The sequence below is a fragment of the Anoplolepis gracilipes genome, chromosome 10 (assembly GCF_047496725.1).
Source record: "Anoplolepis gracilipes chromosome 10, ASM4749672v1, whole genome shotgun sequence".
In the NCBI taxonomy this organism is placed as follows: domain Eukaryota; kingdom Metazoa; phylum Arthropoda; class Insecta; order Hymenoptera; family Formicidae; genus Anoplolepis; species Anoplolepis gracilipes.
The window spans coordinates 6,025,342-6,044,891 of NC_132979.1; the positions used below are offsets into that span (position 1 = coordinate 6,025,342).

General features: G+C 35.6%; 1 protein-coding gene across 1 annotated transcript in view; it reads left to right on the top strand.

Moving 5' to 3' along the window:
• Jing (AE binding protein 2 jing) overlaps positions 1 to 19,550 on the top strand; it is a 91,074-nt gene that overhangs the window by 65,851 nt on the left and 5,673 nt on the right. The window contains exons 2-5 of the mRNA XM_072901193.1: positions 13,908 to 14,307; positions 16,460 to 16,776; positions 18,743 to 19,220; positions 19,364 to 19,543. Of these exons, the coding sequence (XP_072757294.1) occupies positions 13,908 to 14,307; positions 16,460 to 16,776; positions 18,743 to 19,220; positions 19,364 to 19,543 (1,375 nt within the window). The remainder of the gene's footprint in view (positions 1 to 13,907; positions 14,308 to 16,459; positions 16,777 to 18,742; positions 19,221 to 19,363; positions 19,544 to 19,550) is intronic.

Consider the following 19,550-nt stretch of genomic DNA (forward strand, 5'->3'; position numbering starts at 1 on the left):
CTTTCCTAATAACTTTGATACTTTATCATATTTCCGAGGAAATTCAGTGAATATTTGTGTTTAATCGCGTGTGAATGTTAATTTTCCACAAAATTAGTCTAAAATCGAGCGACCAATCTATGAAATGATTAATTTTAATTATATAATAATAATATATACAATGTACATTCTGTGATAAAATAAAAAGGCATTATTCATAGTCTTCAACAAGATCTTAAATATCTCGGTTATTACATTGAAATTAAAAATAGCAATTAAAGTCGGCTAAAGAATGGAATAAATAATATAAATAGTATTGTATAAATTTCATAAATATATGTATTTATTAGAGAAGTAGAAATAGCTAAAGTTATTTTATAGCATGCTATCTCCTATATAATCACTGCGTAAATGCAGTTTGCATCGCGCAAGAACATACAGTATCGGTCAAAAGTGTTGCATTACTTATAGAAACGGGGAAGTCGTTACTTTAATGAACAAATATATATATATATATACATAAATACCAGCAAATTATATTTTATTACTTGTTATAATTTTTAATGCTTGCGATATTAAAGCATAAAACAACAGTAATAAAATATAAATTCATGATATTTATATGTTTTCTGTCTTCACTAAAGTAACGACTTTCCTGTGTTTCTACAAGTTTATGCAATACTTTTAACCGGTACTGTATCCAAACATAGATCAAAGATCATAAAAATTACTCGGCTCCAAGACTTTACGATTTCATGATTCTGTTGGTAAAAAATTATCGGCTTCCCTTAAGTTTAAGACCTAACGGCGCGCAACATATTTGCATTCTCGTAATTTGACTTTTGTTGCACGATTATTGCAAACGCGCTTGTGTCTGCTTTTCCTCTCTCTCTCTCTCTCTCTCTCTCTCTCTCTCTCTCTCTCTCTCTCTCTCTCTTTTGCTCTTTTTTTCTTCGCTTTTTGGTATAAAAAATAATACCGTTTCTCTTGCGGCGACGCGAAACTCGTACTCGGTTTCTCAGAGTTCTACTTTCGAGAGCTAGCAACGTGAGCATCATGTATATCGCGTAGCGTTTAGGATATTTGGGGATCTTTCGGAGACTATAGTGTATCTCTCTACGAGATCTCTTTTCTGGATCCCAACCTCGGTGTAATTTCAAATTCGAACCACGTACACAGGACGGCGACGTATTACGACGGTCGCGTTTTATCTTTCGTAGAAATTGTTAACGAAATTACACGTCAAACGTTATCTCGTGTAATCCATTTGAAATTCTTTTCTGAATTCTATATGAGATACTTCTGGACAGCTGCGTACATAATTTGGAATAAAAAAAAAGAGTTATGAGTCAGCAGTATATAAAGGTACCGATATCATAATTATCGCCCGCATATGCTGGATTAATTATTCTTAGCTCGATATGTTATTACCCTTCCTATATCACAGACTAATTACTCTTCCGTCGATTATTCGTTTGTTACAATATACATTGAGAAATATACATTATGCATCGCATTGCAATATTGCATAATTCAAAGATGATATGCTCAAAGCGGATATGATACAGATGGAAATGCGATTGTATAATACAATTGATTGCTATACTTCTAAATACCTATGAGGATAATCTACGATATATTGTACCTTATTATATAAATTTTTGATAAATATAAATAGATACAATTAACTCTTGAGGCGAAAATTTCATCAAGATGTAGGTAGCAGGTTGTTGCAAATAATTTATTTAAATCGTGAAATATCTCACTCGATTACTCTTTTTATCGTTAACAATTTTATTCTTGTATAATTTAAGTTTGTACAAGTTATTTAAGTTTGGAACAACAATGGGATAGCTTCTGTAATTTGCGAGGCTTAATATATTTTAAATGCCATTTTACATTTACAAAGCGCTATATTAAATAAATTAAACTTGATTCACTGTCACCGCAAAACTCTGCAAATCACTTTTCGATATTTCGCGTATCAAACATACGTTATCAACGTACTTTTTACTTTTCTTTCTCACCTGACCGGTTCGAAATGGTCAAGTGGACGCGTGCGAGCCGCGGGCAAGGTTTCTGCTCGTCTCGATAATGAACTTGCACGAAAGTTTCGGAGCGACGAGGACGAGAGGCCCGAAGGGAAGTCCGACCTCGGAGTAATGACACCGACGGGAAGAAAAAAAAAGAGAGAGAGAGAGAGAGAGAGAGAGAGAGAGAGAGAGAGAGAGAGAGCAGAGATTCCCTCGCATCGTTGTTCACCTTTCTTCGTTTCTCTTTCCTCGCCAGAGTGCGTCGAATTCGAGACAAGGTTAGTGTGTCGTACCCGAAAACGCACTGCAGGCTTGGCAGGCCACTAGGGATAACGGAAGGAACGAGATAAAGCCCGAACGGGACAAAAATAAACGAGCCAACAGCACAAAGTGACAAGCGCTTCGCGAGAGGGAGGGAGGGAGGGAGGGGGAGGGGTCGTACTCGAAATTGGCTCCGCAGTTCGATTTTTCACCGATAAACACTGGAGTTTCAACGCTGGAGGGGTTCCAAAATTCGATAGTTGTCTGTCTAACCCGAGTGATGCACGATGTTACTCCACCGCTAAATACATGTCTACTTAATTCTCAGTGTATATTTTTAAAGCGTAGTATAAACAAAAAAGAAACTTAAACAATTTTTTGTTTCCCATAATCTAGAGGTTAATCTAATCCATTTAATTAAAATATGCATATAGAGAAAGAACCAATTCTTCGCTTCGCTTTGAGCAACCTTGCATTCGGTCGAGTGTTAATGTTCATTTATGCGTAAATAATGCAAAATGCAAAAGATTATTACATTCGTGATCGAGATAAAGTGATGTTTTCTTCAACCGCATATTCTTACAATATATACCATACGCGACCGTCCGAGGGTAACTTTAGTAAACGTACCACTATATAACGCGTTCGCGTGGCATTAATTATGAACGGTATGCTTCATGAAGACTCGGAGGGAAACCCCGACCTCGACAGCGAGGTCAATTTTTAAACGAACGATGTTCTTTTTTCCGGGCGAGGGAAGAGGGCAGGCAGGATAATTCCTGCCTCAACCTCGAAAGGGGTAGATTTCCTTCGCTTTTTCTCGAACTTGCGCACACATCTGTTTTTTTTTTTTTTTTTCTTTTTTTTTTTCTTTTGCTATATGTTTTACCCCGCGATGTTATACGCTATTCGTAAAAAAATCGAGAGGAGCAACGTGGATAATACATAATGGGCCGAACTATAATTAACGCGGTGAATACTTAATCGTGACGCGTTCTTAAGATGTGTGTCTTTTTCTCTTTTTCACAAAAAAGTGATCACTCGTAATTTGTATATATTTAGAATATATATATAAAAAAAAAAAAAAAAAAACTTGTGTGTGGTGTATAATTTGTACGATATAAATATTTATACTTTATTATCGTGCTACATGTTTAACTTGGTTTTTTCGCGCTATTAATCAATATTCGACAAACATCTAGTCAATACTTATTATTTAACACGTGTAGACATATCTTTAATAATCACGGAAAATCATGTTGCAGCGAAATAATTAAATGATTTAAGAAAAAGCGTTAAGATGTAATGTTTTTCAATAACGACTCGATAAACCATTTCAGAAAATTTCCTTTTCTCCTTGCAGTTTTTTTTTTCACCTTTTTTTACAAGTACATTCCTTTCCTTTCGTCACGATTCTTTCGCCTGTCACGAAGTTTCACGTCTCTCGCGCACATTTTCGCACGTCGATCGTACAATTTTCTCGGATTTTTCGTGTTATTATACATTACCTTGTCTTCAACACGCCCCAACGCGCGTACATCGATGTAAACGACTCTTTTTTTCCTTCGATCATGCCCCCAGAGCTAGAGTTCTTGAAATGTTTACAGGCTCGCGTTCCAAAGTATCGAGATCGCGTTTTATGGAGTGGTAACTGTTCGCGTGATAATTTGCGAGCGCGTCGCGGGACTTCTCTCTCTTTCTCTCGCTCTCTCTCTCTCTTCTTTTAAATTGCGTGCCGCGATTATAGTCTTTGCGAAACTTTACTTTATCGCACGACTGCTGCAGCCATAACATTTGCCGTGAAGATTCGTTACGCCTGCCTCGTGTAAATATGATCGCCAAGTTGTGTAGCGACGCATGTGGCTGCAATGCTTTGATGAATGCAATTCTTATTTTTACGAGTCAACAAGAAAATGGAATATATAGAGTCTCGAGTCTCTTCTCGGTTATTTCACGTCGTGTGCGTGCGTGTGCGTGTGTACTAGCTATATAAATAATGTTGCGTAATTATAGATATTTTCAACACGCAGATTATTACGTGAATCCCTTTACAAATAATCTTACGTAATATAGCCAACATCATCATACAACGCACATGTAAAAAGTATCATCTACACGATGACTGCAACTTGTCGTTTCGACTCTTCGAAAACTGCAGGCGTATAAGATCGATTAATAATCGTTCCGCATCCAATGGAAGTAATCAATCCCACAAATGGCTGGGAAATTTATTCGCGCAGACAACTTATTCGATTTGATTTCCGCAGAGAGAAAGAAGAAAAATGCGACGGAAAAATAAATACCTTCCGAAACGAAAGATAGGCAGATGAAAGGGAAGAAGGCAACTATAGAGAGAGGAAAAGAAGAGGAGGTCGATATAAAAGGAAAGGCGATTAAATGCTTGAACGAAGAAGCTTCCCGAGGTCGTTTCGACACCCCCGCCGTTCCCCTTATCCTTTTCCAAGGATATTCAAATCAGATCTTAACGATGTCGGATCACGCGATAGTCGCTCGCGAAACTACGGAAACTCCGCCTACGCGAATTCCGACACGAGACTCCCGATGAAACAGTCGCGATCGCCAAATCGGAAAGCGATGGAAATTGGAAACGGCGTGGATGTAGCCAAGGAAGGACCGGAAGTCCCAAAAGTGCAACGGTACATTTGCAACTTCCCGAGAACGTTTGTAACTTTATACTCCGTCGCTCTTTCTGACGTGTGTGTGATCCTAGAATAAAACTTACCGAGAGTTGCAAATAGGTAAAATTTAGATTTAATTCAAGATCAATTAAAATATCGTGAGATAAATATGAAATTTAAAAAAATTATTTTAATTACTTTTTCAAATTATATAATTAAACTGCAATATATATATATATATATATATATATATTCTATGAAAGCTCATAAAATTAAATGCGCAACACCTTACCATCGTATATAGACTCCTGAGAGAAGACGCGAAATCGCGTGGGCACGTAGACATCTTCTAAGAAACGTGTCCCCATCCGTTATAACAGGTTACAGCGTACTCCGAGAGTCCGTGTGTCTCTCGTGATGTACAGCGACCTCGGATATACGCGGTGATCCGATGAGTAAATTCGCTTTGCGGACGCATTAGCGTTCTTCTTATTCTGCATTGTGCAATGTGTAATTTGTGTGTAATTTAAATTCTGCGATGACAAGCAAATTCCGACATTGCGTATGTAGTGCAATTCTAAATGTGAGCGGAATGAAAAATAAAAACGTCAAATTATGCGACGATATGACTATGCAATAGATTAAAATCTTGCTAGGACAAATGTTATCTAAAATTAAATCAACGGTCAGAGAGATATCCATGATTTAATAATTTATTTTTTTTTTTTTTTTTTTTTTTTTTTTTTTTTTTTTTTCATATAACTTAATTAAGAATAACTTTCTTTCTTTCTTTTCTTAAACATAATTTTCTCTCGCGATTTTAAAGCCATCAGTGTCTTGACAAGTGACATTTATTCTAGAGATAACGAGGAAAACGCGCGCGATTTCTGGGACACCCTGCGTATACGCCCACCGTTCTTCGTCGACGTGCACGCGTATGCGTGGGCGTGTGTGTATGCGTGATGTGTGTTATGTGCGAGCGGTGTGCGATCGACGTAACGGTTATTCGCCGAAAGTGAGTCTCCTGTGTCTTCTGAGTTACTGTCTCTTTCGCCGCCGTCTCCGCGATTCTCCTCAACCGTGTCTCGCGTGAGATTTTACTTTACACACGGCAATTTATCTTCGTGGTTTGTTTGGAGATGGTGTCTCGATAAACTAGACAAATCTCGTAAAAGAAGTCTCACAAATATCATTTTTTCTCAACATAATTTTTTTCGTCAATAATTAAAAGAAGTATTTTAATAAGCAATATCTCGATCATATCTTTATTTATAAAAAAAAATTCCATTTCTTCTGTATATATTTTTTTTACACAAATAAGTATTTATTCACAACATCGCCTCCTTCAAATTTTTCACTTTACTTCCTCTTCTAATTTATTTTTTAATATTTCCCTTTTATGTCGCGTTCTCTTTTATTTCCGAACCACACTTTTGTCGTGTTTCTTTTAATATTGGTGAAAGAAGGGGCGGTCTGTTTCCATATTGTGAAAAAATTCTATAATAACGATCAAATTGTAAAGAGGACGGCTTGTATCGAAAAATAGGAAAAGAGAAAGCTAACAACCACTACCACTATAAAAGACCACTACCACTGTCATTAAATTAAGTGCTAGTGACATTAGGACATTCAAGGTACAAAGGTTGAGAGATTTTACCGCAAGATTTTATTGTAGCGCTATACCGAGCGATCTTTTTTCAAGATGAAAACGTATGTCGTTGCGCGCGTTTTGCTCTCCCCTGCGTTCGCGTATTAAACGCACGCGGGGGAAGGCGAAGGGCCGCGAGATGAAAGGGCAGCTTGCCGAGGAGAAGCGGGGGTAGTAAAAGTCGTATTCGAACCGAAGGGACTGCCAATCAGTCATCTTCCGCCCGAGGGTGATTTTGTTCGCCGTCACACAGGGAGAGGGTGTCAAGGGTCAGCGATATATATATTGGACTGAGTTTTGTGTGATCTATTGTCGCCGGGAAACGAGGAAAAGAAACGCGAAGCAACCGAGAAAGGGATTCAAGCTCGGAATGAGGCTCGAATTTCAACGTACTCCGTATGGATTTCCTTCTGGAGGGATAAAAAACGAGGGAAAGATTTACCTTCGAGCTCCAAAGATATGTCAATTCTCATTGAAAGACAAACTGCAGCGTATGGAATATTACAGCACACTCCTTGGAAAAACACAGAAAAGTAGAAATTTGCAGGGAATTCTTTTATCTTGAAATTCTATTCTCGAAAAATTTTAGAAATTTTCATGGAATTTTCATGGAAATTGAGAAATTTTAAAAAAATTCTTTGATCATTTTAATTAAATATAATATAAATGTATCTTTTTGTTTATATATTGAACGTTTTAATAAAATATTGAATATACAATATATTGTATATATTCTTTATTGTAATTTTCCGTGATAAGAAAATGAAAATTAAAATTATACAGAATGTAAGAAATGTCTATCTTACGAAAGCTATTCAGTTTTTTAAAATACATTTTCAAATCTGTCGCTTGGAATTTAAATGACTCTGTTTTTTTCTGTGAATTAAAAGCATTAGAAAAAATGCATACTATAAAAAACTTATTTTATTTTCTTGCTCTGGAATTTTGAAGAAAAACACTTGGAAGATTAGGAAATTTTTTTACAAGATTTGATTAAACATCCTCTATGAACTCTTGATTGTAATAAATAAAATAACGAGAAAAATATACAATATTATGAAATAATAAAAGAATAATGAATTTTTAAATATTTTGAACTCTCACTTAACAGTAAACTTAAATATTTCTTCAACAAAATATATTGCTTTATGAGAGATAGAGAGAGATAGAGATAGAGAGAGAGAGAGAGAGAGAGAGAGAGAGAGAGAGAAATTGTTTTATATAATAAACTGTTTATTTCATATAATATTATAAGACATATTTTAAAATATTACTGTTTAAACGAGCCATTTCACTCTCTGAATATTCTTCTCAGCGAAATTTCACTATTTGCAGTACCATAATTGAAACCGCTGTTTATCAATGATAATACATTGATTCCATTTAAGAGAGTTTAATGATATTGAAATAATGTTTCTCTAATTAATATGTTACACAATGATGTCGCACGTACAAAGTGTGTCATCGCTCGTTGATGTGTCTGCATTTGCGGTAAATTGCATTTCATTCATCTCGACGCGTCCGTGACTCCACGAATTCCAACCAGCTTTCTCACACAAACACAAAACACACACACACACGCGCGCGCGCACGCGATGTTGGTGCTCGCATGTGACTATTTTCGTTCGCCGCTTTTTCGAGCGTTATACAGTTTGAGTCACGTTAATTCGCCAACTCGCACGTATGCGCCGGCATCGCCAAGCCGGCGCTAATACATTATGTAAACTCTCGACTATATTACCGGTTGAAGTCTAATTATGTATGGCACGGCGAAAAACCTCTTCGCCGGCCGTTGTACCTCGACAGTTAATGCTGTCTGCCCGGAGAAACCGGGCATTTTTAGTACTTGATATAAATAAATAGAAATAGAATTAAAAGCATGTAACAATGATAATATCTTCATATAGATATTTACAAGAATGTCAAGTTATAATCTAAAGTCCATTCAATTCTAAACAGATGTCAATTGTATCAATTGTAAATAGATATCGTAAATTTATATTCTTGAATTAAGCTTTTGACATCAGCTTTGACATATTTTTATTAAAACTTTAGCAAATTGTTAGCGGTAGCGGAAATCGGTTAAATTAAATTGGTCGATTTAAAAGCGATCTGATGAAGCAACCTTTACCAAGTATGAAAAATTTAATATACATATATTACTTATTCTTTTTCTTTCTTTCTCTATTCAATTTTTTCTTTTTTTTATACATCTATTATAAAGAAAAATCTTTTGAAATTTTTTACTCCATCTGTTTTTAATCGCCACATTTATTTAGAAATATTAATTTATCGAATATATGTCAAAAAAGGAAACACATTTATACAAAGATGCATATCAGCAATACATGTTAACGATATTTGTTTTTGTCATATTTATTTTATAAAATTTGCATGTTATAATAATAATATGTGTGTGTGTTATATAGATATTTATAATAATGTGTTATAAATTCCAAGTAGATATCGTAAATAAATTTTATTTTTGAATTAAGTTTCTGACACTATAAACAAATTTATTAAACTTAAACGTTTGATATTTTTTTATGTTAGGATTAATTATGATTAGCCTATAATTTAATTAATATATTATTGATTAATTAAAGAACTTTTAAGTATCCTCCTGTTTTCGAACCTCTTTAGAAATAACTGTCATTCGATTATGTGGCTTACGCTTCACTAAGATTTATCGAGGCTTAAACTTCCTGATGGTCCTTCGTGGTCCTTCAAGTGTCTTCGAATGGTCCGTCCACTCAATTTCCCGCGACCTATACTGGACCCTGGAGCGAGACAAGATCGTCATGCATCGAGCGACGATAGGCAGGTCGATTGCTTCTCCCACCCGTTGTCGTCGTCCCTTGCCAGCGAATTTCCAGCGGAAAGGGCGGAATTCCGCGTGCCTGCCATCGCGCGCGCGTGCGCACGCACATTCGCACATTTATTCGCATGACCGTGGCCAAGGATCGGCGAAATGGACGTAGGTCAGTTACGCGAAAGCCGTGCGCGATAAAATCGCGCACCGTAAATATCATTTATTTCAGTCATTACGCCGAGCGTTATGCAATTAACATGCGGATGTATAATGCATGAGCGTGTGCATTGATGCCGTCGTGGGCCCTCTCGATTTTCGCACGCGCTCGCCGGAAATCCGACAGAGAAGCGCAGTCGCTCTTGATGCGAAATCGGTTTCACATATGTATGTATACTCGCGTGAACGCAGATATATCTCTCTCGCGGCAATGACGAATTAAATTAATGCTTATTAATGCTTTTGTTCTTGTATCTTGCTAGAAATTGCACGTCCTTTTTGTCACTCAGACGAGAGAAGCGTGCTTTTCAAAAATTTATCATAGTCCAATCATTATAATTATATGGTAAACTAGGGTATGATGGCCATAGAGTGTAATTTTTTCAATAATCGCTTTTTTATTTACAGTAGTTTATGTGCATATATTGTTCGAAGTAACGATATTGTGAATCTTATATCATATTTTTACTTTTGACTCTACCTGAGCAAAGTTTTTCATTTGTCCACTACAAACTGTTATAACGTCGAATAAATTACAGTTAAGCTGTCGTAATCGACGTTAGACATATTATAAAGATATGTAAATTGTTATATGTCCTATAACTTTTATTTTTTTTTTTTTTTAAATATTATGGTCATCTTTTTCTTAAAAGTTGGGTAAGTAAGATGGCCAATGCTTATGTTGTACTATTTTGATAATATAAAATTTCTATTAAATATTTTTAATTTCGATAATATTACGTAATTTAAGCTTCAGTGAAGATAATATGTCAAACATTATTAAAAAATAACAAAAATAAAAGTATGTTTTTTACATTTTAAAAACCTATGGCCATCTTACCCGAGTTTACCCTATCTAGTTAATTAAATATTATTATATCTCTAATAAAACATTTTTTAATTTCATTCCCATCTTTTTTATCGCACTGTGTTTGAAATAAGAAAACGAATCGTAAGATATACTTAAGGAACGCGCCAATTATTTTCTTTGTCTCTTGAAACGCGCGTTATTAAATTTATATTCGATAAAAACGCGACGTGTTATTTCATAACAAACTTTCATTAACAGAGCAATTTAATTTCCCCTTCTTAAAATGAAATTATTTTTGAAACTCGTTGCAGCTATTATGAACAAACGTGCGACTGTACTTATGCTGCGAAAAAAATTCAGAAAGACGTCAGCTGGCAGTTTGCGAACATAAATTCGTGTCGCTCCCTGGAAATCGCGCTATACTTTACCTCCGCTTTGTTCGACTCTCGCAAACTTCGGGTCCCCGAAGTGGGTGGACGAGTTGGCGCGGTGCCGTAATAATAACCAGGCTCTTCCGTATTTTCGCAACTTTCGGACGAAAGGGACGGGATTCTGGTCTGCATGCGTGCTTGTCGTGAGTATAGGTCAGTTATGCAACTGTAATGTCGTCGCGACCGTCATCGTCTCCGACCCCCTCTTTCGTCCCTCACGAACGAAAAATCGCGTCGTTAACCCCGACGTCTTTCTTGACAAATTGATCTAATCGTATATAATTATTTTAATGTAGGTATTTCGTGTAAAAATGGCGATAATATAAAGAGAGCTTTTTAATATTTATATCGCGTGCATGTAAATTAAAATAGAATCAGCTGGACGAGATGGGAAAATTTATTTTGAGAAAAGTGCAAATTTGAAATTGTTTTATCGGAACTGTATTTAGAACTGTATTTGGGCCAATTACGATTCTATCAAAATAATGCGATCATGTCACTAAAGTGTATCTACTGTGTTCCGAGATAAAAAAACGTGACAATTTTATTTTTAAACGCGTACATAAAACATTAGCGTCTCTTGTGATGCTTTATGCCATGATTTATGAATGAAAAATTTAGTCTCGCGCGAAAAGAGAAAGACAGAGCACGCGCTGATTGAATGCCGTGAGTGATTCGAAATTGGAAAGGATGAGTCGATGGACGAGGAATGAAGAAGATGAGTCAATAAAATGGCGCGGCACGCGTCTTTCTGCCACTTGCCGCCGAGACTGACTGACTGACTAACTAACTACGGTTACGCGTTGCGTAAACGTCGCACGAGCGCGCGCGCGTGCTATCGTAACGTGGATGGAAAGGTCAGTGTCTCTCTTTCTCTCGGGTGTGACGTCGTCGTGGTTCGCGCACACCACGCACGACGGACGGACGCCCCGAAATATCCGCGAACTGGAGAGGAAGATCGGCGCCGGCCTTATCCGGACGCGCGGCTGTGGCGGGGGACGTTGTTGATTTTTTTTTTCTCGCTCTTTCGCGACTGCATTTTACAGCCGACGGGATAATTTACGGCCGCTGATATACGCGATGAAACGGTTCGCGAACGCGAACTTTTTTTTTTCGCGGAACGAAACTTGTTTTATTCGCGAATAAACGAGGAGCGAATATGAGACGTTACGTTTACGAGATTTTTTTTTGCCACGCTTTTTCGAGGACTCTACAATAATGCGGAAGATTTGCGAACTCGTAACGAGACTTGTCATGTTGTTATCGATCCACGTGTTTTTTCATTCACATTTAGCGGTAAACGTGACTATCTCGTGATTCTTATCCTCATATTGAATGGGCTCGACGCAGTAAAAGCAAATCTAGTGTAAAATGAGAAATTGGATGAGAGTTGATTTTTATTGAAACTAAAAATTCTCTTTATTCTCTAGTGTGATATTTTTTTATAATAGCAAATATAATATTAATCATACATTTTTTATAATAAAATAAAAGAGATCATTTATTTAAAAATTATGAATCTAACGAATTAAAAAATAGAATATTTTTCATCTGTCGTCAAATTTTTAGTTAAATAAAGAGGGAATTTTTTTGTTAAAAAATATATATGTGTAATAGTAAAATTAAGATAAAAGAGATAAAAACAGGTAAACAACAATAACATTCTAAATAATAGTGCGTGCGTATACATAATGATCAAAATTCAATCTCGACAATTTGTCTAAAATAAAAAATAGGCATTTTTTAATTATTATTTTTCATTTTATCATTTTAAATTCATGGGAATTTAAAAAAATTTATTTCTTGCAAGATATTATTAAACACACGTGAACTTAGAAATTGATATTGAATAGTAGGAAATAATATTTTTCAACACACACAAAAACTTTTATTTTTTATTTAATTAGATTAAAATTTTTATGCTATTAAAAAAATATCCTATTTTTCGATTCGCTAGATTTTAAATTACATTATAAATTATCTTCGGCAACTTGTGTATATTTAAATACACACATTTATAAAGCAGAGAGCGGCAACTTCTGTGCAAGTATTTCCAAATTTACTATTAAATTACTATTAAAAAATTCGATAATAAATCCAGGACGCGTATCTTTGCGCGTCTCTATTTTTCATCTTCTATCTATATATTTCCCCGTGCCTGGATTTGCCTGAAAATGATTGAAACAGGTCGTTGTACCGTGATACTGAAAGCCATGGAACCCGAAACGACGGGGCCAGGCCAATTGGCAATGTCTGGGCCTGTAATTAGGTTTGCGTTGGTGGTAACGTCATTACTTGGTAAGCTTGCAATTTCCTCGTGGCCGCCGCCGCCACCGTCGTCGCCGCTCGTCGTTTCCAACCGGTTCCCTTCATGGCGCTTCGCGGTCGCTACGAAGCCGCTGTCGACTGACTGCCGGACTCGTTTTGCTTGTATTTGAGGGGGAAAAAAGGTGCGACCGGAACGTGGCAAGGGACGACGAGCCGTACTCTTATTCGGATAAATTGTAGCACCGTTTTGTCATTTTTGCCGATGTAACGATCGCGCGCTCAAAAACGCAACGACCATCTCGGGAAAACCTGCAATGATATCTTCTTACATTGCGGCTTGAAACGCGGTAGATGATATCGCTAAAATTGAATTGAAAGGAATTTTTGCGGAATTTTATAACAAATCGCTCATCCTGTTACAAAAATTACCGATAATTCAGGATCGTTTATTGTCCGATGATAAATACAAACGCAATATTTTTCTTTTCGGCATTTACAGAAAATATCTTTTTAACTCAACAATCAATACGTAAATTAATTAGGGCAAAATGTATTATAAAGGGGATAAGTAATGTAACAGGAGTAAGACACTTCCTTTATAATATCTCGATGTAATATAAAGATAATACACAAGATATAATATAATATAATAAAGGTAATAAGATAAAAATATAAATGTAATAACGACATAATATATAGAATAAATGGAAAAGAAAGAAGAGTGCAAAAATTTCTGCGAAAATCCAAGTTTACCTTCTTCTGTCTCTTATATATTTAAACTGATTCGATGCATTTTTTTCATGTTACAGTGGAGTCGCAGTGTCTTGCGGGGAATGCAGCAGCAGCGGCACCAGCGATATCACGGAACCGGGTTCGCCGTGCAGTACCAGCAGCGACGAAGGGGTAGCCGCGTTACGCGGCACGTCCGCCAGTCCGCTGCTGCCGACTCTGCCCAAGCTGGCGCCGTCGTCGCAGATCAGGCCCCAGTGGCCCTGGACCCCGCCGTTGGCGACGACCGCCTGCTCCACTACCTCCTACAAGAGGTTGAGGGGCGAGCCCGAGGCTGGTGCCCTTCCGCGCTCTGGCGCCGCCGATCCCACCTCCAGGGGTGCCGTCAAGGCGAACGGAAAGACCGGTCAGCACCACCACGAGTCCCAGGGCAAGATCACGGAGTACTTTAAGACGCAGATCAAGCCGCAGCAGCCGAAGGTTGGTACATTTTTATTCCGGGATATCAGCTTCTCAAAAGTCTAATTCATCAACTTTTTTTTCTTTTTTTTTTTTTTTTGTAAACATTCTTAACCCTTACTCCGTACTGATGGATCATTTTTGTCTGTGATTTTTCTAACAACGTCAATTTCTCGAAAACAAATAATCATAAAATAATATATTTAAGTAAATTATTTTTCAAATTTATTATTTTAGTCTTTATTTAGAACGTTTAAAGAAGGTATATACATTTTTTCAGAATTTTTAAAACACTTTTATATATTAATAAATTTATCGAAAATACGCCTGATCCACCTGTACAGTTAGAAGGTGCCAAAAATAACAATACGGAGTAAGGGTTAATATTAGAGAATTAGTCATACACACGAGTGTTCTGATATTTAAAAAAATTTAAAGATTTACAAAAAGTGAAGTTAATTCTGAAAGAGGTTCATATGTATATGTTAAGAAGTGAATGTGTTAGTCGGAAAATTATAAAAGTATTAAGGAGAAATAATAAAGATGTCAAGAATAAATTTCTCGGTCTCGCAGTTTGAAGACACTTTTCCGTAAAAATGAATTGCCGAAAGCGCTACAGGTATCCGACCTACAATTTCTTTGTGTTTCGAAAAAAAAAATTTATGAGTGTTTTAAAAGGATGATTTTTTTTTGAACGATTGTGAGTGGAGTATCTATAAGTCAATCACACATTTAAACATAATGGTAGCGACAAATTTTGAGCTCATTGTCAATTGTGTAAAATTCTAGGATCCTTCAAAAGTTAATTTTCGAAAGTATATACAATAAAAACTTATTTTTCATTTAATTGGAAGTGAAGAATTTTAATCCGCGGATTGTAAATTTTTGAAATTAAATATTATAAAATTACATAATATTATCGAGCTTGGCAATATTTAATTTGTAAATATCAGCTATATATGTATTTATTAAGGCAAAAAAAAAATCCCCTGCCTAAACAAAAAAAATTTTTCCTCGATAAAATCAACGGAAGTATTAAAGATATCACTTTTTACTTTGCGCGACACTTCAGATACGGATATTTCTTATCGGCAAACTCACACATTTATCAGATATTGAATTAGCTTTTTTTTTTATAATCTGCCTGTGTAGAAGTGGTCTATCGATAGATATTAATTCGCAGAAACCTGCTCTCGTCCTATCGATCGACAATTTAACATGACACATGCTTAATAATTCAGTAGTTTAAATATTATAGTGTCTCGCTCATTTATAATAAGAAGGCACAATTATAAATATTAAATAAAGCAGAAAACGAGAGATTATAATACGATTAAGAAAACAAGTAAAGAGCAAATAAAAAATTTTGATAAACAATCTTTTAAATTTGTACAATTTGCTTACTCGAACAATCAAAGTTTTTTGTTCTACTTAGGAGATACTATTTTAATGTTCATTTTTTGTAATGCGATCCAAATAGTACTGTTTGCTTCTGTAACAAAGATATTTTCAATGTTATCAAGAATGTTTATCAGAAAACATTAAACAAGTCAAATAAGTATATTTGCCTGACAAATATATTGCTTGTCATGAAATTCTTATTTAACATAAATTAATATAAATTAATATATATAAATTTACAATAATAATAATAATAATATATTGTTACGTTCGCGGAGATGAGATTCGATATATATATCGAATCGCGCGCGACGCAACGGAATAAAAGAACACTTTAATTAAAATAATACAAGAACTTTAATTATAAACACAGAACTGAGAACACAGTAATACAATTATCAGTAATCAAGTACGTGTCCGTCCAGCTTGACAGCTGTCACGAAACTCTCCCAAAATGTCCGCTGTTATAAAAATTGAAAGTCTCCTTCTCCCGGAGACGATCTTCTTTTTGTCGTTCATACATCGCGGCACGCCAAGCAAGGACGTAACAATATTAATATAAATCCACTTAGTTATTTCTTTCATTATTTTTTAAATATAGACATTAATTAACATTATTACTTTATGTTTTGTTGCTTTTTTCATTGAAAAAATTAACTTATCGTTTGATTATTCTTGATTTAATTTCAAGATAATTTCTTAGCTGGTAAAAATAAGTAAAACAAAAACGAGAAACAATGGTTTCATTGTTATACAATTGCATTTCTATTAGGTGAAGAAAACAAGCGAGATGTCAGTGCTAGTAGCGAAGAGTTCGTCGGAGTTTCGGAGGCCACCCACGGTGCAGAGGAATAAGGGTGGGCTTGCTAAATACCTGGGCAACGCCATGTCACCCAATGCGAGCCGCGGTACCTCGACCAACGACTGGGAAGTGAGGACGCTAACATCGGCAGTCACGAAGAAGCCGCCAGTGGTTGTCGCACCGAGGGCAAATAGTAAGATAGACAAGAAACTGCCGAAACCACTGCCGAGTCTGCCAATCTCAAATGACGTACTGAAGAATTTGTCCAAGATCTCCTCATCCCTTAGGTACATGATCTCTAATTTGCAGCATGTCTTTGCAAAAAGGCTGATATTATTAATATTTGCTATTAGACACACACATTGAGTAGAAAGTTTGGATTATTCTATCTTAACGGGTTTTGATTATACATAATTATGTATAATATGTGTGTATATATATATATATATATATATATATATATATGTATGTATGTATGTATATTTGTATATGTTATATATAGGGTTTATCAAAAGTGTGATGATCCTTTAATATTTCGAAAAATATACATTTTCAGAAACAATGTTTCATACAAAAGTTATAGGGTTTTATATCGCGCATTACATAGCAATATTATTATAAAATAATTAGAGATTAAATGGGCGTAAAGAGCTAATATGTATATGAAATTATTATTAATGTAATATGTAATAATGAATGTATTTTTTCCTCAAACAAATAGTTATTACATGGTGACAACGGTTACAAAATTATATTACATTATTTCTATGTTGCGAACGTTTCAGTCTCATCTTTTCGACCATCATTAGCGCTAATTGTTGAATTCATATCTGTCGTTATAACATAAATTACAAAATTACTATCTACAGTTATAATATAAAAAATACAAAACATGTCAATAATTCGAGATTCTCACGTGTTCGGAGGCGGAATAAATATGTTTTTTTCTCTTGAAATTCTTGAAAGACAAATAACTTGTGTAAGGTTATTTAAACATGTGGTAGCTTGCTTATAACGTTTGTATATATATCGGATAAACATTCCGTGTCCATCTGCAGATTTAAACTATTTTGTAAATATGGTATAGTAATTAATTTGCTGACCATCTTGATTGTCATCGGTAACGATTCTTTTTGGTCTCTTGAAAAGAGTTCTTAATCGATTATTAACTATTCGGAATATAATATCCGTTAGAATTTATAGTTATTTGTCTGTCGACGTGGCGCACCACCTTTGACGTTCTTTCTCTCGCTTAATTATAAATATAATTTCGACATGGATTTATATTTGCAAAGTTAACAACAAGTTACAACGGATGGCTTCCATGACTTATGAACTATGGATCCAAGAATTTCAAGAGAAAAGAACATATTTATTCCGCCTCCAAACACGTGAGAATCTCGAATTATTGACATGTTTTGTATTTTTTATATAACTGTAGATAGTAATTTTGTAATTTATGTTATAACGACAGATATGAATTCAACAATTAGCGCTGATGATGGTCGAAAAAATGAGACTGAAACGTTCGCAACATAGAAATAATGTAATATAATTTTGTAACCGTTGTCACCATGTAATAACTATTTGTTTGAAGAAAAAATACATTCATTATTACATATTACATTAATAATAATTTCATACATATTAGCTCTTTACGCCTATTTAATCTCTAATTATTTTATCATATTAAAGAGCCTTGACTTCTCATTTTAATATTATTATAACTTTGAATAGCGTTGCCAAGATCACGTGACGGTTACTTTCAATTTTTTAAATGGAATCCTCTATTTTTTATTGCATATTCTTGTAGCTTATCTCGAGAGTTTTTCAAAACACTAAATTAAATATTTTTTCATTAACTTTTGTATGAAACATTTTTTTGAAAATGTCTATTTTTCAAACTATTAAAAGGTTTCTATACTTTTGGTAAACTCTGTATGTTATATATTTTTGTCAAAAAAATATGTCGAGTATTATCTTATCGAAACATTAGTTTGCAGGTAAGGTACCTTTTTCGAGAATAATAGCTTAAGATTCGACGAAGAATACGTGGTGCGATCTTGCACCTCCCAATCAAAGATATTTCTCTCCCAACCTTTTATTGATAGTGTGTACAGCTGGGATTTATACTAATATTAATTCACCGTAAAGTGAAGTTTATTTTTAAAGGAATCATTTTAGATAGGAGTGATGACCGTCCGGTAAGTAAGTTTGTCTTCATATAATAATTAGTTTTTTTTTTTTAAACAGATTAACTTCGGAAACGAGTATCAATACGGCCAAATGCAGTTCTCCGTCTGCTACCACTGCCTCGTCACTATTAGGTGAGCCTGTATCGCTGGACTTCAAGGGTTGCATCTTGTCAAAACCACACGTAAACGAGAACAACAACTTGACGAACAGCTGCGGTGGTATCCTGGGCGCATTGAGGTCACAGGGCGGTCGCGACTCACCTATTTCGAGGCTGTCCTCGCCATCGAAGGAAGACAGCAAGGATAAGGACGCACAGCCAACGCCGGTCGACGAGGATGACGTGGATGAAGAGGATTCCCGAAGCAGCGAATCGAAACCATCGTTGTCGCCTATCCTCTCGGCACCCACTACTATTCGGTTTCCGGCGCAAGCACCTGAGAAGGACAGATCGCAAGCTACGGACAGCGGAATTTGCCGCTGGGATAAGTGCGAAGCCAGCTTCGAATCTGTGGGCGGTCTTCTGGAGCATTTACAGGTATAGGAACGGAAAAATACTTTATTTTCGCGGGAGATTTCATATTGATCAACTTTCTTGTGAGAAATAATTAACGTCGCGAATAATGTAATGTAAAATCTGTAGCTTATATCATGTACACAATGCTGTATTATCTTTTACAGGCTGCACACATAAACACGCAAACCGGTGGTGATAACTTTGTTTGCCAATGGCAAGGTTGTAAAGTGCAAGGGAGAACTTCATGTTCCCGACGATGGCTGGAGAGACATGTTTTGTCTCACGGTGGCAACAAACCCTTCCGATGCATCGTCGATGGTTGCGGTTGTAGATTCAGCTCTCAGGTAAAAC